Here is a 14,186-nt window from a genome sequence, read left to right as displayed (position 1 = left end):
ACGGTGGGTTGGCTCGCGGCGGCCAGTAGGCAGTGGTGGTGGACTTGTTCCCCTCGCATCGGGCCTCTTAATTTTTCTTCGTTAATAACGCAGCAATCTAATCAGCCTCCAATCCGTCACTTCCCAGCCTAGTCACGGGCCCTAGCCCAACGCAAACGGTGGCGGACTGGCGGCTGTGTGCAAGCCCAGGTATTTGTTCCGAACTTGCGATCCATTCTCGGCTTCTCGCACATTTGGGCTTACAGCGAAAGACCCTCAATTGGGCTGGGCTCGAAAGCAAATGAAATTTTAGTTCGTCGCATAACTTTTGGGCTTCGCTTGCCATTCACCATCATCTTTGCGAAGCGACCAGGCTACTATTGAAGCATTTTCATTTTGTAAGGATCTGATGTCAGGTGACTGCATAATCATACTCTCCTCTGAATAAGAGTCTGCTCATACAATCTTCGAAGTTCTAACAATAACAGCTATGGTAGTGCTGCAGACCCCCCAGAAGCATCACAAGCCACATTCCAAATGCAGAAATTTCAAATACTTGACATCCAGCAGTTATGTATACGGATCAAAGAGCCATGATATGGAAGGAGCCCAAGCGTGGCTATGGGTACGCGACTCGTGTGTTCGGCGATTCCCATGTCAACTCGAAACAAGCTCTGAGTGGGCTCGCCACGGATAAGACGCTTTACTCACCAGTGTGACTTCAGCGCGTCCGCTGAGCACCTTTTGTACTTGCGTTCATTTGTTAACTGTCCTGAGCACCATAAAAAGCTCGCCGTACGAGTGTCCGGAAAAGGCAGGGCATAGTAGTTTCCGCTGCCCCTTTTGCATTAAGGTAGCCTTGCTCTACCATATGATAGGAACATGCTGGCAAACCACAGCATCATCTCAGGCATTAAGATGAGCACATGGCCTCAACGATCTCACCAAAATCGCACACCACAGCACCAGCGACCCAACTTGCCCGATCGCAGCATGGGCCAACTGTACAATGCCCATTCATAGCCGGAAACGAACAGTGTACCAGAACCAAAACATGACCTTTTCTTCTACAACTCCATTTTGAGCTATCACTTTCCGTTTCTTTTTTTCTTTCCCCCCCCCCCCCCCCCCCTCTCTCTCTCTACAAGCATTCTACAAGAAGCTAAACCACCAAAAGAAGAGAGACAAAACACCAGCATCCCTCCAACACCCCATGAACAAAACCAATGGAACCAATTCAAGCGACTACCAGGGCAGCAAAAGAATCAATGGTGCCGCCTTGCGTTGCCGCTTCGCATAGTCAATCCATGCAAAAACTTGGTGTAGCCTAGAAGGCTAAGCTTGCCATCCGACGGTCTAATCCAGTCACGGACGATGGAATACGCCGCTGAGGAAAGATTCATCTCCTGTAAATGAGAGGAGAGGTAACTTGATTAGCATCTACACAAGACCAAAGATTCAGTTCATCACTCTGTTTAGCATAATTAGGTCACATACCTGAGCCAGCTCCTCGATTGTGATAGCACGGTTGCCTTCTTCCTCAAAGTACTCAAATGCAGTATTGGCGATTTCTTCCCACCGTGCCACAGCCTCAAGCTGGTAAGGGCTGATTGTAGCAGCTCTGAACTCCTCAAAGTCCATTCTCCTATACGCGAGCGGCTCCAGCTGAAGGTGATTACACCCATAAATTGAAACACTGAACCTTATACGGCATATACATCCAAAACAGGGAAGGAATAAAGTCGGCTATAGATTCTGTATTTCATACCGCATTTAAGATCTCAAGTGTTCTGGATTCCTTCATTGCATCTGTTGAGTTCTGTAAAAGAGCCTGCATAATTAAAGGGGTAAAAGGGAAAAGTTGAGTATAGTGTCCTAAACATGGGAAAAACTTCAATATATCATAATACATGTCTAAAAATGGAATATGAACAAGCCAACTGCAAATTTTTATTTGTAAGCACTTACCATCCTGAAGTTGTCGATACATATTCGACCATCTCTGCTGTTTGGTTCTAACAAGTTGTATTGTGCTCTGATGTAGATAAGCTCATCTTCTGTTATTGCTCTTGACAAAGCCTGTCAAACAAACGAGACAAATAAATTAACATGACTGCAAATTGGATAATGTGATTTCAGCAAGACCGATGCAACATAGTTTTGTATTGTAGAAGGTAGTGTAGTTCAAATGTATGCCATGTAAAAACATTGCTGTAAGCATGTGTTTTCCACTAAACCATCAACAAAACAGGTATAGTTAAATGCCCAGAGGAACTAAAATATTAACCTTCAATGCCGCTCGTTTGAGAGGCGTTGAACGAAGATATGCCTTGACCAACTTGAATACTAGCATATCAAGAGGTATTTGTTGGTGTTCATCTCGCAACCAGGGGTGAGCTGCAACATGCAAACAACATGTACGAAGACTACTGTCAGTCTCATATGAATAAATGTTCAATACAGTTGATATGCAGACATTAAGAAGTGAAAAAAAAATGTGTAAGTGAGAGCACTTACAGAGTGCCTGGGCAGCAGTCATTCTTTTTCTGTAGTCCTTGTTAAGAAGTCTTTTGACAAAATCTTTAGCTTCAGGAGATACTGATTGCCATGGTGTATCATCAAAATTAGGGTCAGCTCTCAGCACTGAGCGAAAAATTCCTGATTCAGTTCGTGCCCAGAATGGTCTGCTACCACAAAGTAATATATAAGTGATAACACCAATACTCCACATGTCTGCTTCTGTACTATATGATCTATGCAAGACTTCTGGAGCAACATAGTATGCACTGCCAACAATGTCATTAAGCCTTTCATCTGTAAAAGGGGGGGAAGCATCAGGCTTTGGAACATGTTTTGGACGTATTTCATTTATGTCAATGTATTATAACATATTTGTAAAACAGAAGCCCTTTACAATTGGATGACCCTTGTGTGGAGGTAATACCTGGTCTTATAAAATCTGAGAGGCCAAAATCAATAATCTTCATAGGAGAATGCTCATCCTTAGTGCTGAATAGGAAATTCTGTTAAAAGACATTCAAAGGTGGAATTATCAGAAGGAACGGACCAACAAGATAAATCATATTCTGTTTATATACACAACATTAAGTCCACAGACCTCTGGCTTCAGATCACGGTGAACAACACCCTGAAGATGGCAAAAAGCAACAACATTTAATATCTGTTCAACAATAATTTTTGCGTCCCCTTCATTGTATCTTCCACCCCTGCAAAAAGAAGAACATCAGTAATGTAGCAAAGCTACACTTGTAGTGGTGCTCAGCAAATTTTTCCCAAGAAAATGTGATACCTGGACAAGATTCTGTCTAATAATTCTCCACCTTCACAGAGCCTGATCGATACAGGTGAAGAAAACATCAGTTATCATGTAATTTCCCACTAAACTTGCTCAAAAGAAAAGACCTTTAGTAACAGGTTGTGAGTCCTCCTATAGCTAATGTTATGTGCAGCAAGACACCATCAACCCTAAGGTGGACAGCATGACTTTTGAGCATAGCCATAGATACTGTTTTAAGATAGCACGTGCAATATTCACAGTTTTTACATTTACTTGATCAGTGATATGAAAAGGCTAGGGGGAACATACTCCATGATTATGTAGACATTAAGGGCATCCTCACAAGCATCGTAAAACTTGACAAGATTGGAATGTCCAGATAATGCCTTCAAAATTTTCACCTCTCTGCGCACATCCTCAATAGATATTGCTGTCGTCATCTGCTGGACAAGATGAAAAGGTTGAGATCACTTGCACAAACAAGAATGTGAATTATGAAATCACAACCCAGAGGTATTTTTTTCCATGGGGTAATGAGTTCAGAAAGTGATTTTGGCACTAACTGATGGGTCATCTATGAGCTTAATTGAAAGAATCACTTGAGCACCAGTTAGCTTCTAGTGTCAAAATATTTATGCCGTGTAAGTGTGTTTGTGGAAATAAGGAATAAAATTGCATTCTATGCAAATAAAGAAATATACGAAGAGGGGAAAACATATTAGACTCAATAAATACATCTAATGCTCACATGATTTTGGTAGAAGTAGAGAAACTTATAGCACATCAAAAATAGTCAATAATTTATTGAAGTAGTAACACTCACAAAAACGACAAGATACGTGCATGAGAACATCAATGCTGCCATGCACGTATACGCACATAGAATTTTGTCCTGTCACCTATTGTATACTAGGTTTTCTCAACAGCTTGCTGCACAAACATTCCACATGCCAAGGGAAACAGAGATTAAAACCAAAACCTTTCTGATTCGACAGTAAGTTTCCGCGAGGACAATCTCAGTAGATTGATGTTCTCAATATCAACATATTCTCAGCTTTGGCACCAAAAATCTAAAAGATATTTATTTATTCCTAACACTTTATCCTTTCTTCTACTTCTGTCCATATCATTAAAATGTTGCAAAATGGATTGAGGAACTCCTGAACACATGACACTCAACTGCAACATCTTGAAGATACTGCATCTACAATGCCAGTATTTGATAAGCTATCTGAGGTCTCATAAAGAACTTAGTTACTTCCAAGCTAGTGATCTACTACTGCATGAACTGATACCCCATGATAGCTTAACGAAAGAACAAGGAAACAAGAAAAACGCGGCAGATGGTTGAACAGTTGAACACTCAGATCAGAAAACAGACAAAGCATTAAATGCAGCATTGCTGAAACAAGATCTCTACAATGTACTTCTAATCCTGCAGGAAATGCCAATGCCGCTACGATCGCAAAAACCCTGATCACCGCGCAAAGGCATCCAAGAAGCAAGTGATGAACTTATGATTGCAACATCCGCGCTACTGGCTTTGCAGAGTTACTGAATTCTTGCGAAACTAACACCCAATCCATGATCTACTAAATCACAGGAAAAAGGATCACGAGAGGATGGCAATTCTTTTCCCTAAATAGTTGGTTCGTGATCCTCTGCAGGAGCCAAGCCGATTGAAACTCGAAAGATTGTGCGTTGAGTAAAAGAGGAGTGCGGGATCACGGATGGCGAGACCTTTGCTTTGGAGATGACCTTGACAGCGAGGACCTGGCCTCTCATGTCTCCCTTGCGGGCGCGCGCGAGGCAGGTGTGGCCGAAGTGGCCGCGCCCCACCTCCTTCCCCAGCTCGTACTTGGCGGCGAAGTGGCGGTCGTAGCCGAAGCTCTTGTCGAGCTCCCGCTCCACCTCCCCCGCGCCACCGGAGCCGCCACCTCCGGCCCCGTGCTCCGGCATCGGGACCTCGGCCGGCGGCTTGGGCACCTGCGACGCGGACGCCGGCGACCGCTGACCGAGGCGGCGCGCCAGGGACGCCTTGATGTGCTTGGCCGGCGACGGCGGCGGGAACGGGCGGCGGAAGAACCTGCGCGGCGTGGACGCCGAGGTGGCCGGCGACGGCGCGATGCCGTCGGGGAGCCCGAGCGGGCTCCCCGCCCAGGGGCTGCCCGCCGCCGACGACCGCGCCGGCGTCGCCCCCGCCCTGCCCCCGCGCGGCGTCCCCGCCGGCGACGGCCGCCCGCTCCGCCTCCCGCCCCCTCTCCCTGCCTCCGCCGCGTCCTCCGCCGCGCCCGCCGCCGAGACCGTGATGGTGGTCGCCCCCACTCCGCCGCCGCCGCCGCCGTCCGCGTCGACGCCGTGCACGTTCCTCGCGTAGCACTGCCCCATGGCCGCCGGTCCCCCGGCGATCGCCGGAGCTCGCGCACGGGAATGCGGGGTCCGGGAGCGGGGGCGCCGAGATTTATAGCTCCGGGAGCGAGCGAGGAGAGGGGAACCGGGCGGGGGGGGGGAGGGGGGGGGGTTGGAGTGGCAAGTATTAATGCAGTGGAGGAGGAGGGGGACGACGAAATGGAAGGGAAGGGTGGTGTGACGAAACGAAACGTGAAGGGGGAAAAAAATATGCAGCGGCCGTAGACCGAGTAGTAGTAACGGAACGCGCTGGGGGGGTGACGGGGTGCGCACCCTGCCTGCGGCCGCGCCTGCGCGTGTTGGGTTGCGCGACCCGGGGGGCTGCGGAGAGAGGGGAGACCAGGGGCAAAGGGGTTTTGGAGGCGAGAGGTGGAGGTGGATGACGCGTGGGGTCGTTTTCGGTTGAGGGGCAGTGGGCCCAGGTGGCGGTGGGTGGAGGGGCTGGGCGTTTTGGTGCGAATAGTTTTTGCCAGGTCTGGATACGGTGGAAATTTGAATTTGGCCGTGGTAAGAGATACTATGGTCATATGGAGTACAAGCGTATGGTTTTTTTGTTCCGAGACGGAAAATGGGAAAGATGATGAGCATTGTGTATTTCTTTCCATCTTCTCTAGCTATATCGGTACAGTAGACATATCCGTGACAACGGTTTATGTTTTGTAATACTAGGTTTTCACTATTTGTTGTTTTGCTGAAGCGTTAATACTAGCTTGATCATGCGTGCTACTTTAATAAGAACCTTGATCCTTTCTTACCAACAAAGTATCATTACCTTTTCTATATGACACAACATATTAATGTTAGTTACATCCATCCTATACTCCTATCTAGCCTTCTCAACGATGTGAGCTATACTTTATCGTGCTCCAACTCCATATTTTGTTGGATACTATTAGGCCATCTCCAGTGGCTGAATCATGGGCTGATGTGGTACCGGAATAAATATTCATTCCGAATTTTACGACTAGAGAGAAGATTCGACTCGCCATTGGAAGTCGACTTCTGCGGAATATAAAAAGGAATCAAAGCTATCTTTTGTGTGTGCTGTACGCTGAAATCAACGAGGGAAAGGAGGAGGAAGCCGATATTTTATTTACAGTGGGCTCTTTGATCAGAATTGCATTAGATGAAATGGGAGGAAGGAGAAAATCTATGTTAATTTGGAGCATATATGGCATCTATGAATCGGTTCATACGAATCAACTACTGCTGATGCTCTTAGAGTGTGTTTGGTTGGGCTTTTGCACCTACTTTTGCTTTTGCAAAAGTCAAAAGCCAACCAAAGGGGTTAAACGTCATAGGTGCTTTTGCCCAAAAGCAGCTTTCACCCTAGTACAAATGCAAAAGGCACCTCCCTCCCTGCTTTCAGTAGCTTTTAGGATAAAAATTACCCACTTACCACTAATTATGAAAATAACGGTTGGTTCTATCCACCTTCCGTCCCCATCCGCTCTAGCATCCCCATCCCGGCCCCCACCCCCCTCCCATCCCCACCGCCCGCCCGGCCCCGCCCCGCCGCCTCGCCCCACCCCGCCCGCCGCGCCGGCCCGACGCCGGCCACCCCGGCCGCCCCGACGCCGCGCCGCCCGCCCATCCTTGGTTCTCCTCAATCCAGCACACTGTCTATATAATTTGCAAGAATCTGGTAGATTTCATTAACCAATTTGCAAGATTCGCTAGCTGAGATTTGTGTATGCCTTTGCACTAGGTTTGTTTTGGAACTAGCACGCCCCGACGCCGCGCCGCACCGACGCTGCACTGTCCCGGCCATCCCGACGCCGCCCCGCCCCGCCCGCCCCGACATGAGTATTTCACACAAATCCGTGAACATATTACAAATCCGCCCCGACGTCCATATGGATGAAATTTTTTTAATATTTTTCTTTCCAAAAGATATATTTACATGCAAAATAGTGAACATATTACATTTGTACGAGTATTTTGGTATATAGACAGTCCCACAAATATTTTGGGGTATTACAGATATTTCACCCACAAACAGTCTTCTGCTTTTCCCACAGCAGCTTTTCACAGCCCACAGCTCACAGCAGCTTTTCCAAAAGTCACAGCCTAACCAAACACACCCTCAGCTCCTTCGCTAAGATCTAATGGGATGAGTACTTACAGAGCTCATGAGTTTTGCGCGTTCACTTCTACTACCATCAGTTTCGCAGTTTCCACCGCGCGAAATCAACTGGATCATTTTTTTTCAAGGAGCAATCAGCTGGATCATTGCGAGTGATCATGGTGTGTTCATCTCGGCGGGATCACCCAACTCCTTGCCTCGTCCCTCTATAAACTTGAGATCGTAAAGTGGCCCACATCGGTTTGCCGGGGCCCAGTCGTCATGGCCTCGCTACCCTGTAGGACTAGGAGAGTAGACGAGTAGTCAAGGGCTCCGGCTCGTCCTCCTCGCACTGGAGTACAATGCATCTGCATCCCCACACGGAATGCCATGTGACCATTTCCACCCCAAAATACCCCTGCTTTCTAGAGAAAAAATAACTCAAATATACGCTAGTATACGAGTATTGGACTGAATTGTTCAGAAACGTTTGCAAGCTCACCATCCCTGCAAATCTCTAACGATACCAATTCAGGGAATCTGCAAGCTCACCTTAATTAATTATCCCACTTTATTGCCCATATATCTCTAGATAGTACTCCAGTATACGTATATATGCATATCATCCGCGACATTCTTTCCAGAATTTTCGTTTCTCATTTATTCTCCAGGCCTGTGACTGTGATTTCGACCGGAATTCAGTTCCGCCGCATGGATGCTTGCTTGAAGCCGTCCCTGCTCGTCGGCCAGGCAGACAGGCGCGAGCGCAAGGTGGTGGTCCCTCGCCGCAGTAGCGTCTCTTGCAAGTCTTTCCTCCGTGCTGCCGCCTGGTAGAAGAACCTTTCCAAGGCTTGCATCACGGAGAAGAAAGCAGGGGATGATCAGACGACTGCAGCTGCTAGTGTTAAGAATGGCTGACTGTTCCTAACCGGCCGGTAACCCCTCCGGCCAAATCCTGATGGCCAATTTGCCAATCGACTGGTTGAATCTCGGTGTGGTGTCCTGGTTAATTTAGTGCCCGGTCCGTGTTACTTGCGTCCTGGTCTGGCCATGTCTAGACTTGTTACTTTACCACACTGCACGGGTTGATCACACTCACAGGACACGGACGCTAAGATATATAATTGAATATGCCTTTTCCTGCAAGGTGCCTTTTTAAGCATATGTTTTATCTTTTATCCACTGCTCTCTTCACCTGCGAACTTTTAGTGACTTGTAACATAATACTCTATGTTAGAAAAAAGAATATTTCAATTTTTTTCGCGATTATTATTCATGCAGTTTTGCATCTCTACTATCAGTTTCATATTAAATGTTCATAACTTATAAAAGTAACCATGAAAAGAAATTAAAATATGTTTCTAATATAAAGCATAAAAGCACCTTGTTCTATGTCCGCTCACAAAGCGTGAACTAAAACTTGCACGCACGTGGAGAAAAAAAAGGGTTAAATTCTAAAGAGGAAGATTAGATCAACCGAAATAGTTTGAGAAAATTAATCTAGCGTAAATTTTGTTCAAAGTGGATCGATGAGAGTACTAAAATAAACTTTTTCCTAAGAAAAAAATCAGCAACTTTAGGTACGTACTAGCAGTAGCAAACTGGATTACGTGAGACTATAGTTTATCTGCAAATCTAAAAACCAAGAAACGACGGGAAAAATGCATCTGCAGTTAACCAACCACCGCTTGCTCCTTTGACCTACCGCGCGCATGCGTGCGTGTGCCTGCGTGATGCATCTCGCCCGTCTAAAATAAAAATACCCATCTAATTAACCTGTTATAATAAAAAATTGCTCCCAGATGCTCGACATGATCTTCCAGTATAAAACCCGCATAAAATACACGCCCCCGCGATCCCAGTGAGCGCCTGCCGATCGAGCACAGAATAACCCCAAGATCGTGAACTCCCTGGCCGCTTGCTATCCATGGTTTAATTTAGATCCAGAAGGCTAAACTTTAGCCTCTAATATTAAAGAGAATCTTGCTATATATGTAGGAGTATTAAATAAAATCTATTTACAAAATTTTTTACGTAAATAAGTGCTAATTTGCGAGATGAATTTAATGAACCTAATTAATTCATAGTTTGCAACAGTGGTGCTACAGTAACCGTATATTAATTATGAATTAATATACTTTATTAGATTTGTCTCGCCTATTAGCCCAGAAATTCTGTAATTAATTTTATAATTAAATTTTATTTAATACTCTAAATACTAAGATTTTTTTATGTGGCAGGGCTAACATTTACTACTCCGGAACCCCAGCCAGCCACGAAACCCGATCACGCAACCTGAACTTGCCGGACTCATCAGCTGAAAGAGAACCAGCACCAATGTCCATGTGGGCCGGTCGCGCGCGCCATGCGCCGGCGGCGCTGCCGGCCAACGTGGCCGAGGTGCCCGGGTCGTCGCCGTGGGCACGGGAGTTCGCCGCAGCTGGTACGTACCGGCCGGTCCCTTGTTCGTCGTCCGGCTGGTGAGGAGCCGCGGGAGTCAGAGCCAGGGATTGGATTTAGCATTTATCAGTGAGCTCCGGCAATACAGCATTTATCAGTGAGTTCCGGTAACGATAATCAGTTGAAAATCGGTGAAAGAACGCCAAAACCGATTGGTAAAGAGATCTAAATTCAAAAAAATGAAATTCAACAATTTATCGTCGATAATCAATGTAAACTGAACGATTTATCGCTTCGCCTACTGAAAATTTGTTTTGGCAGTGGAAAAAAATAAAGGTTTGATAGCATTTAATTTTTTAGGTTATGTATTATATTATATTAGATAAATTATACATACATGCACAATTTTGCATATAGAATTGGCTAAGAAATAAACATGTTTACATATTTTGCCCATAAAATTGCATAAAGCACATGAATTTGCACGTATATACAAACCACGAAGTGCATAGTTCATATAAACAAACGAGTGCATAGTCCATACAAACTTCATAGTTCACAGAAATAAAAGAGTGCATAGTTCATACAAACCTTACAGTGTATAGAAATAAGAGTATATAGTCTATACAAGCCACGTACAAACTTAGCAAGCGCATAGTCCATACATGAAGGTATTCGGCATATCAATTTAATCATTCTTCGGTCTCTTCGATTATCGACGCCACGATCAGCTCCCTCGCTCCCAGCTGCAGCATCATCGATAATTGCCGCATATATATTGATTATCGGCCTTAATTGTACGAAAATCGGCCTTAATTGCACGAGTTAGTGGATGGTAACGGGTAGTTAGATAAAAATATTTTTTTCCTAAGCAAACAATCGTTGCTTTCAACATGTGACGACATTCTGGAATGAAGAGAAGGTCTAATTTTTTATAAATATAAGTTCTCTACTTTTTATAATTTTTTTTAAATTTTTGAATTTTTCATTGAAATATAGCGAAATTCCAATCGGTTTACGTTCTTAGCTAGTATTGGTAACGATAAATTTCACCGATAATCGCGATTATCGAGCCGTTTTGTATTCCCTGGTCAGAGCCGGCACGAGGGGGAGTCCGGACTCCGCTTCGAGTGACAGTTCGGGGAGAGTAAAAGGTGTCCGTGGATTTGGCCGTGAGCGCGAGCTGGATTTGGAGACGACGACCTGCGCGGCCCGTCCGACGGAAAGCTCCAGAGCTTTCCGGTTCCGGGCGAGGCGAACGGCCGCGTGCGTGTGCGGTTGCTGGGGGAGAACGATCTCGAGATGGCGCCGGATCGATACGGCGGAGTACGTCCCGGGCGGCCGGAGAACGTAACCCAGCTCGGCAGCTCCGGTCCTAGAACGACACGAGGCCTCCTTAGCTGCTGGCCGGAGACCACAGCCGCGTCGATGAGCAGATTCTATTCAGGTTCCGGCAACAGTTGTAATCCGTTGATAATTCTGCTGGCGGAGCAGGTAGCTGATGCACGAGGCGTAGCAAGTTGAAGAACTGCTGTTACTGCTACTTGCTACTAGTTCGGCGAGAAGATACGTAAGAATCTTTAATTTTGCGCGTGTGCAAAGTCCAGAGACCGAGGGAGCTAGTTGGTCACTGTTTTTTTTTCCTGAATAAAATGAGTTGGTCGCTGTCCTTCGCTAAATAGCTACGGCGGCGTAGACTAACGAGAAAACGCGAGTCGGTTATATATACCAGCTCCGTCAGTGTCAGCAAAACCGCAGAGGCAGAATGCGTGCACACAAAGAACAGTAATCGCCGCGGTAAGGTCGAGGCCGGACTACTCCGATCCAACCTGACCGGCAGACGCAGTGCCGCCATTGCCATCACAGACAGTAACCTTGAAGAAGAGTTCCCAGCCCTCATCTGTTTTTCTGACAGCGCAAAAGAAAATCCCTATGTCCAAACATGTCTAGTCTGTACAGATGCGCGCCTGTTTGGCGCCAGAATCTCGCAGCAACTCTGAAGAAACCAGCTGCATTCCCGTAGGAGTCGGAAAACATTCCTGCATTTCCCAATCATTCAAACTGTCCAGCAGAAACAAAATGAGCGCACAAAATAGTTCTCTGCAGCGTGGTTTGGTACTCCTTCGTTGTAGGTCAGATTGTCTGGTCAGTGGTCATAACTCGTAAGTAAGCTAGATTCAGAATGGTAGGAGTACCTTCCAATGAGCAAGTTAATGCGGCTGCGGCTAACGCGAACCCTAGACGGCTGCGCATGTGGCAGCCAACCCTCTTCAGGCAAGAAAGTTTTATTCTATTTCTACCGGTCTCGGATGTTGAGCTGAGCACACGGGTGGCCGATGGATCCATTTGAATTTAGCGGCCAATTCGGGTTAGACGACGCGACGCATACTGTTATTTTCGCTTCAGATTACTAACTCTCACCAGTCTCCATTCTTCAAAAGTTGCTAAGATTCTGATGCACGCACCACCAATGACATGATCGCCGCACTAGTGTGACTTGACTCGGTTTGTCTAGGGCTCACAATGCCGTGCCTGATAATCATGTCAAAAACATCATCTATCCTAGACATCTCCCCAATTACAGACGTACAATCAGGCAGCACCAAAAATCTCCCGTTGATCTCTTCTTAATTGGTCGGCAGAGCCACTGCCCCCTTTCACGGAAAAAGAACCTCTCGTTCCCACCTCACCGTGGAAGTGAGGAACAGCCGAACAGGAAACCCAACCGCTCGGGGATCAAGACCAGAGTTTCAGCCACGAGAACATCTAAACTTCTCAAGATTCCAACCACAGTTCTGCTGAAGCTAAGACTAATTATAATGGGGTTTTCATGGCGAGTTTCATGGCATTAATTACCATGATACATCAGCATTTCTGATGATGTGGCACTGATTTAACGAGGGAAGAGAAGGAACCAGTTTCATCCCCATGACACTCTGCTAACTCGTTCCAAGATGTTGGAAATGGCGTGAAACGACCACTGTGACCGCCGTTATTTTATGGGGGATTCCATGTACCACTAGATCAACTAGCATTTAATTACACTGGTTAGCTTTGGAAACAGTAAAATAAAACTCTCTATTGAGGTATACTGTTTCATTCATCCCCCAACCTGATGTGGTATTCTTGGAAACAGGAATATAAAACCCCCGTTGTGATTAGTCTAAGCAACGAGCTTCCGCAAGACTGTAATCGCCTCACGAACCGAGGAAACATCAACCGCCCTTGTCCCCGTCTCCCCGGAGCTTAGCTCGCAGCAGGCAGCAGCGACGAGCACGGAGGCCTACGCAAACACAACACGCTGCTTGCTCACTGGCATCAGGGCAGTGTGCCACGCATCACGCACGGCCCCTGCTCCCTACCTGCTCGTGGTTTCTTTTGGTGCGAACGCGGCGCTGCTGCTCCCTGCAAAAGGAGGCCGGCACCGGCAGCCGAGGCCTGGCGACCGCCTGAGGCTGGGAGCGAAGGGGACAGTGGCCTGTGAGGGTGTCCTCGGAATCGGCAGGCAGGCGTTGGCCGGTAGTGCCGCGTCTCAGCGCCGGCGCGCGCAGCAGGGGAGGCAGGCGGGGCGCAACGGTTTGGTGCGTGCTTTTGGCGCGGCGGGAAGGAGCAGCGTGCCCACGAACACGAAGCGCTGCGCGCTCGTGGTCTCGTCGGCGCTCGCGCACCGGCGCACGGCAGCACGGGCCAAGCTTGGCAATCTGTGCCACGCAACTGCTGCCATCGCCCGTTGCGCTCGTCCGATACGCTTCGCTGAAACCGAAAGGCGCGTGGTTCAGGGCGCCCAGGGTGGATGCGATGAAGGATTATTCGTGTGGTGAGCTCCTGTGTCTCTGCACCTGCGCGCGCAGGCAGCAGTCGCCGTCGATCGCCAGCCACACCATTGAGGGTGGCCGTGGCGGCTTGCGTTTTTGTCATGTGCTGTATCCTGCAGTAAACCGTGAACCGGTTCAGAGACTTCTCTCTGACGCCGCAGCCTGAAAACGACCCGTCGACCGTCGACGTGTACACTTCCTGCCGCCGTTCGGAGGTGTG

The 14,186-nt window shown here is 47.3% G+C and overlaps 1 protein-coding gene across 1 annotated transcript; it reads right to left on the bottom strand.

Moving 5' to 3' along the window:
- Positions 1 to 892: 892 nt before the first annotated feature.
- On the bottom strand, positions 893 to 5,783 carry LOC112878265 (CDPK-related kinase 3-like). Its single transcript, XM_025942710.1, has 11 exons — positions 5,018 to 5,783; positions 3,587 to 3,717; positions 3,290 to 3,331; positions 3,098 to 3,206; positions 2,924 to 3,002; positions 2,497 to 2,793; positions 2,267 to 2,376; positions 1,948 to 2,058; positions 1,748 to 1,810; positions 1,477 to 1,644; positions 893 to 1,385 (listed from the first exon to the last, which is right to left on the bottom strand). The coding sequence occupies exons 1-11, from the start codon at positions 5,663 to 5,665 to the stop codon at positions 1,245 to 1,247; spliced, it is 1,899 nt and encodes a 632-aa protein (XP_025798495.1). The 5' UTR covers positions 5,666 to 5,783; the 3' UTR covers positions 893 to 1,244.
- Between the last annotated feature and the right edge of the window lie 8,403 nt (positions 5,784 to 14,186).

Source organism: Panicum hallii, chromosome 9 (genome assembly GCF_002211085.1).
Source record: "Panicum hallii strain FIL2 chromosome 9, PHallii_v3.1, whole genome shotgun sequence".
Lineage (NCBI taxonomy): Eukaryota > Viridiplantae > Streptophyta > Magnoliopsida > Poales > Poaceae > Panicum > Panicum hallii.
This window is presented reverse-complemented; position numbering and strand designations above follow the sequence as displayed.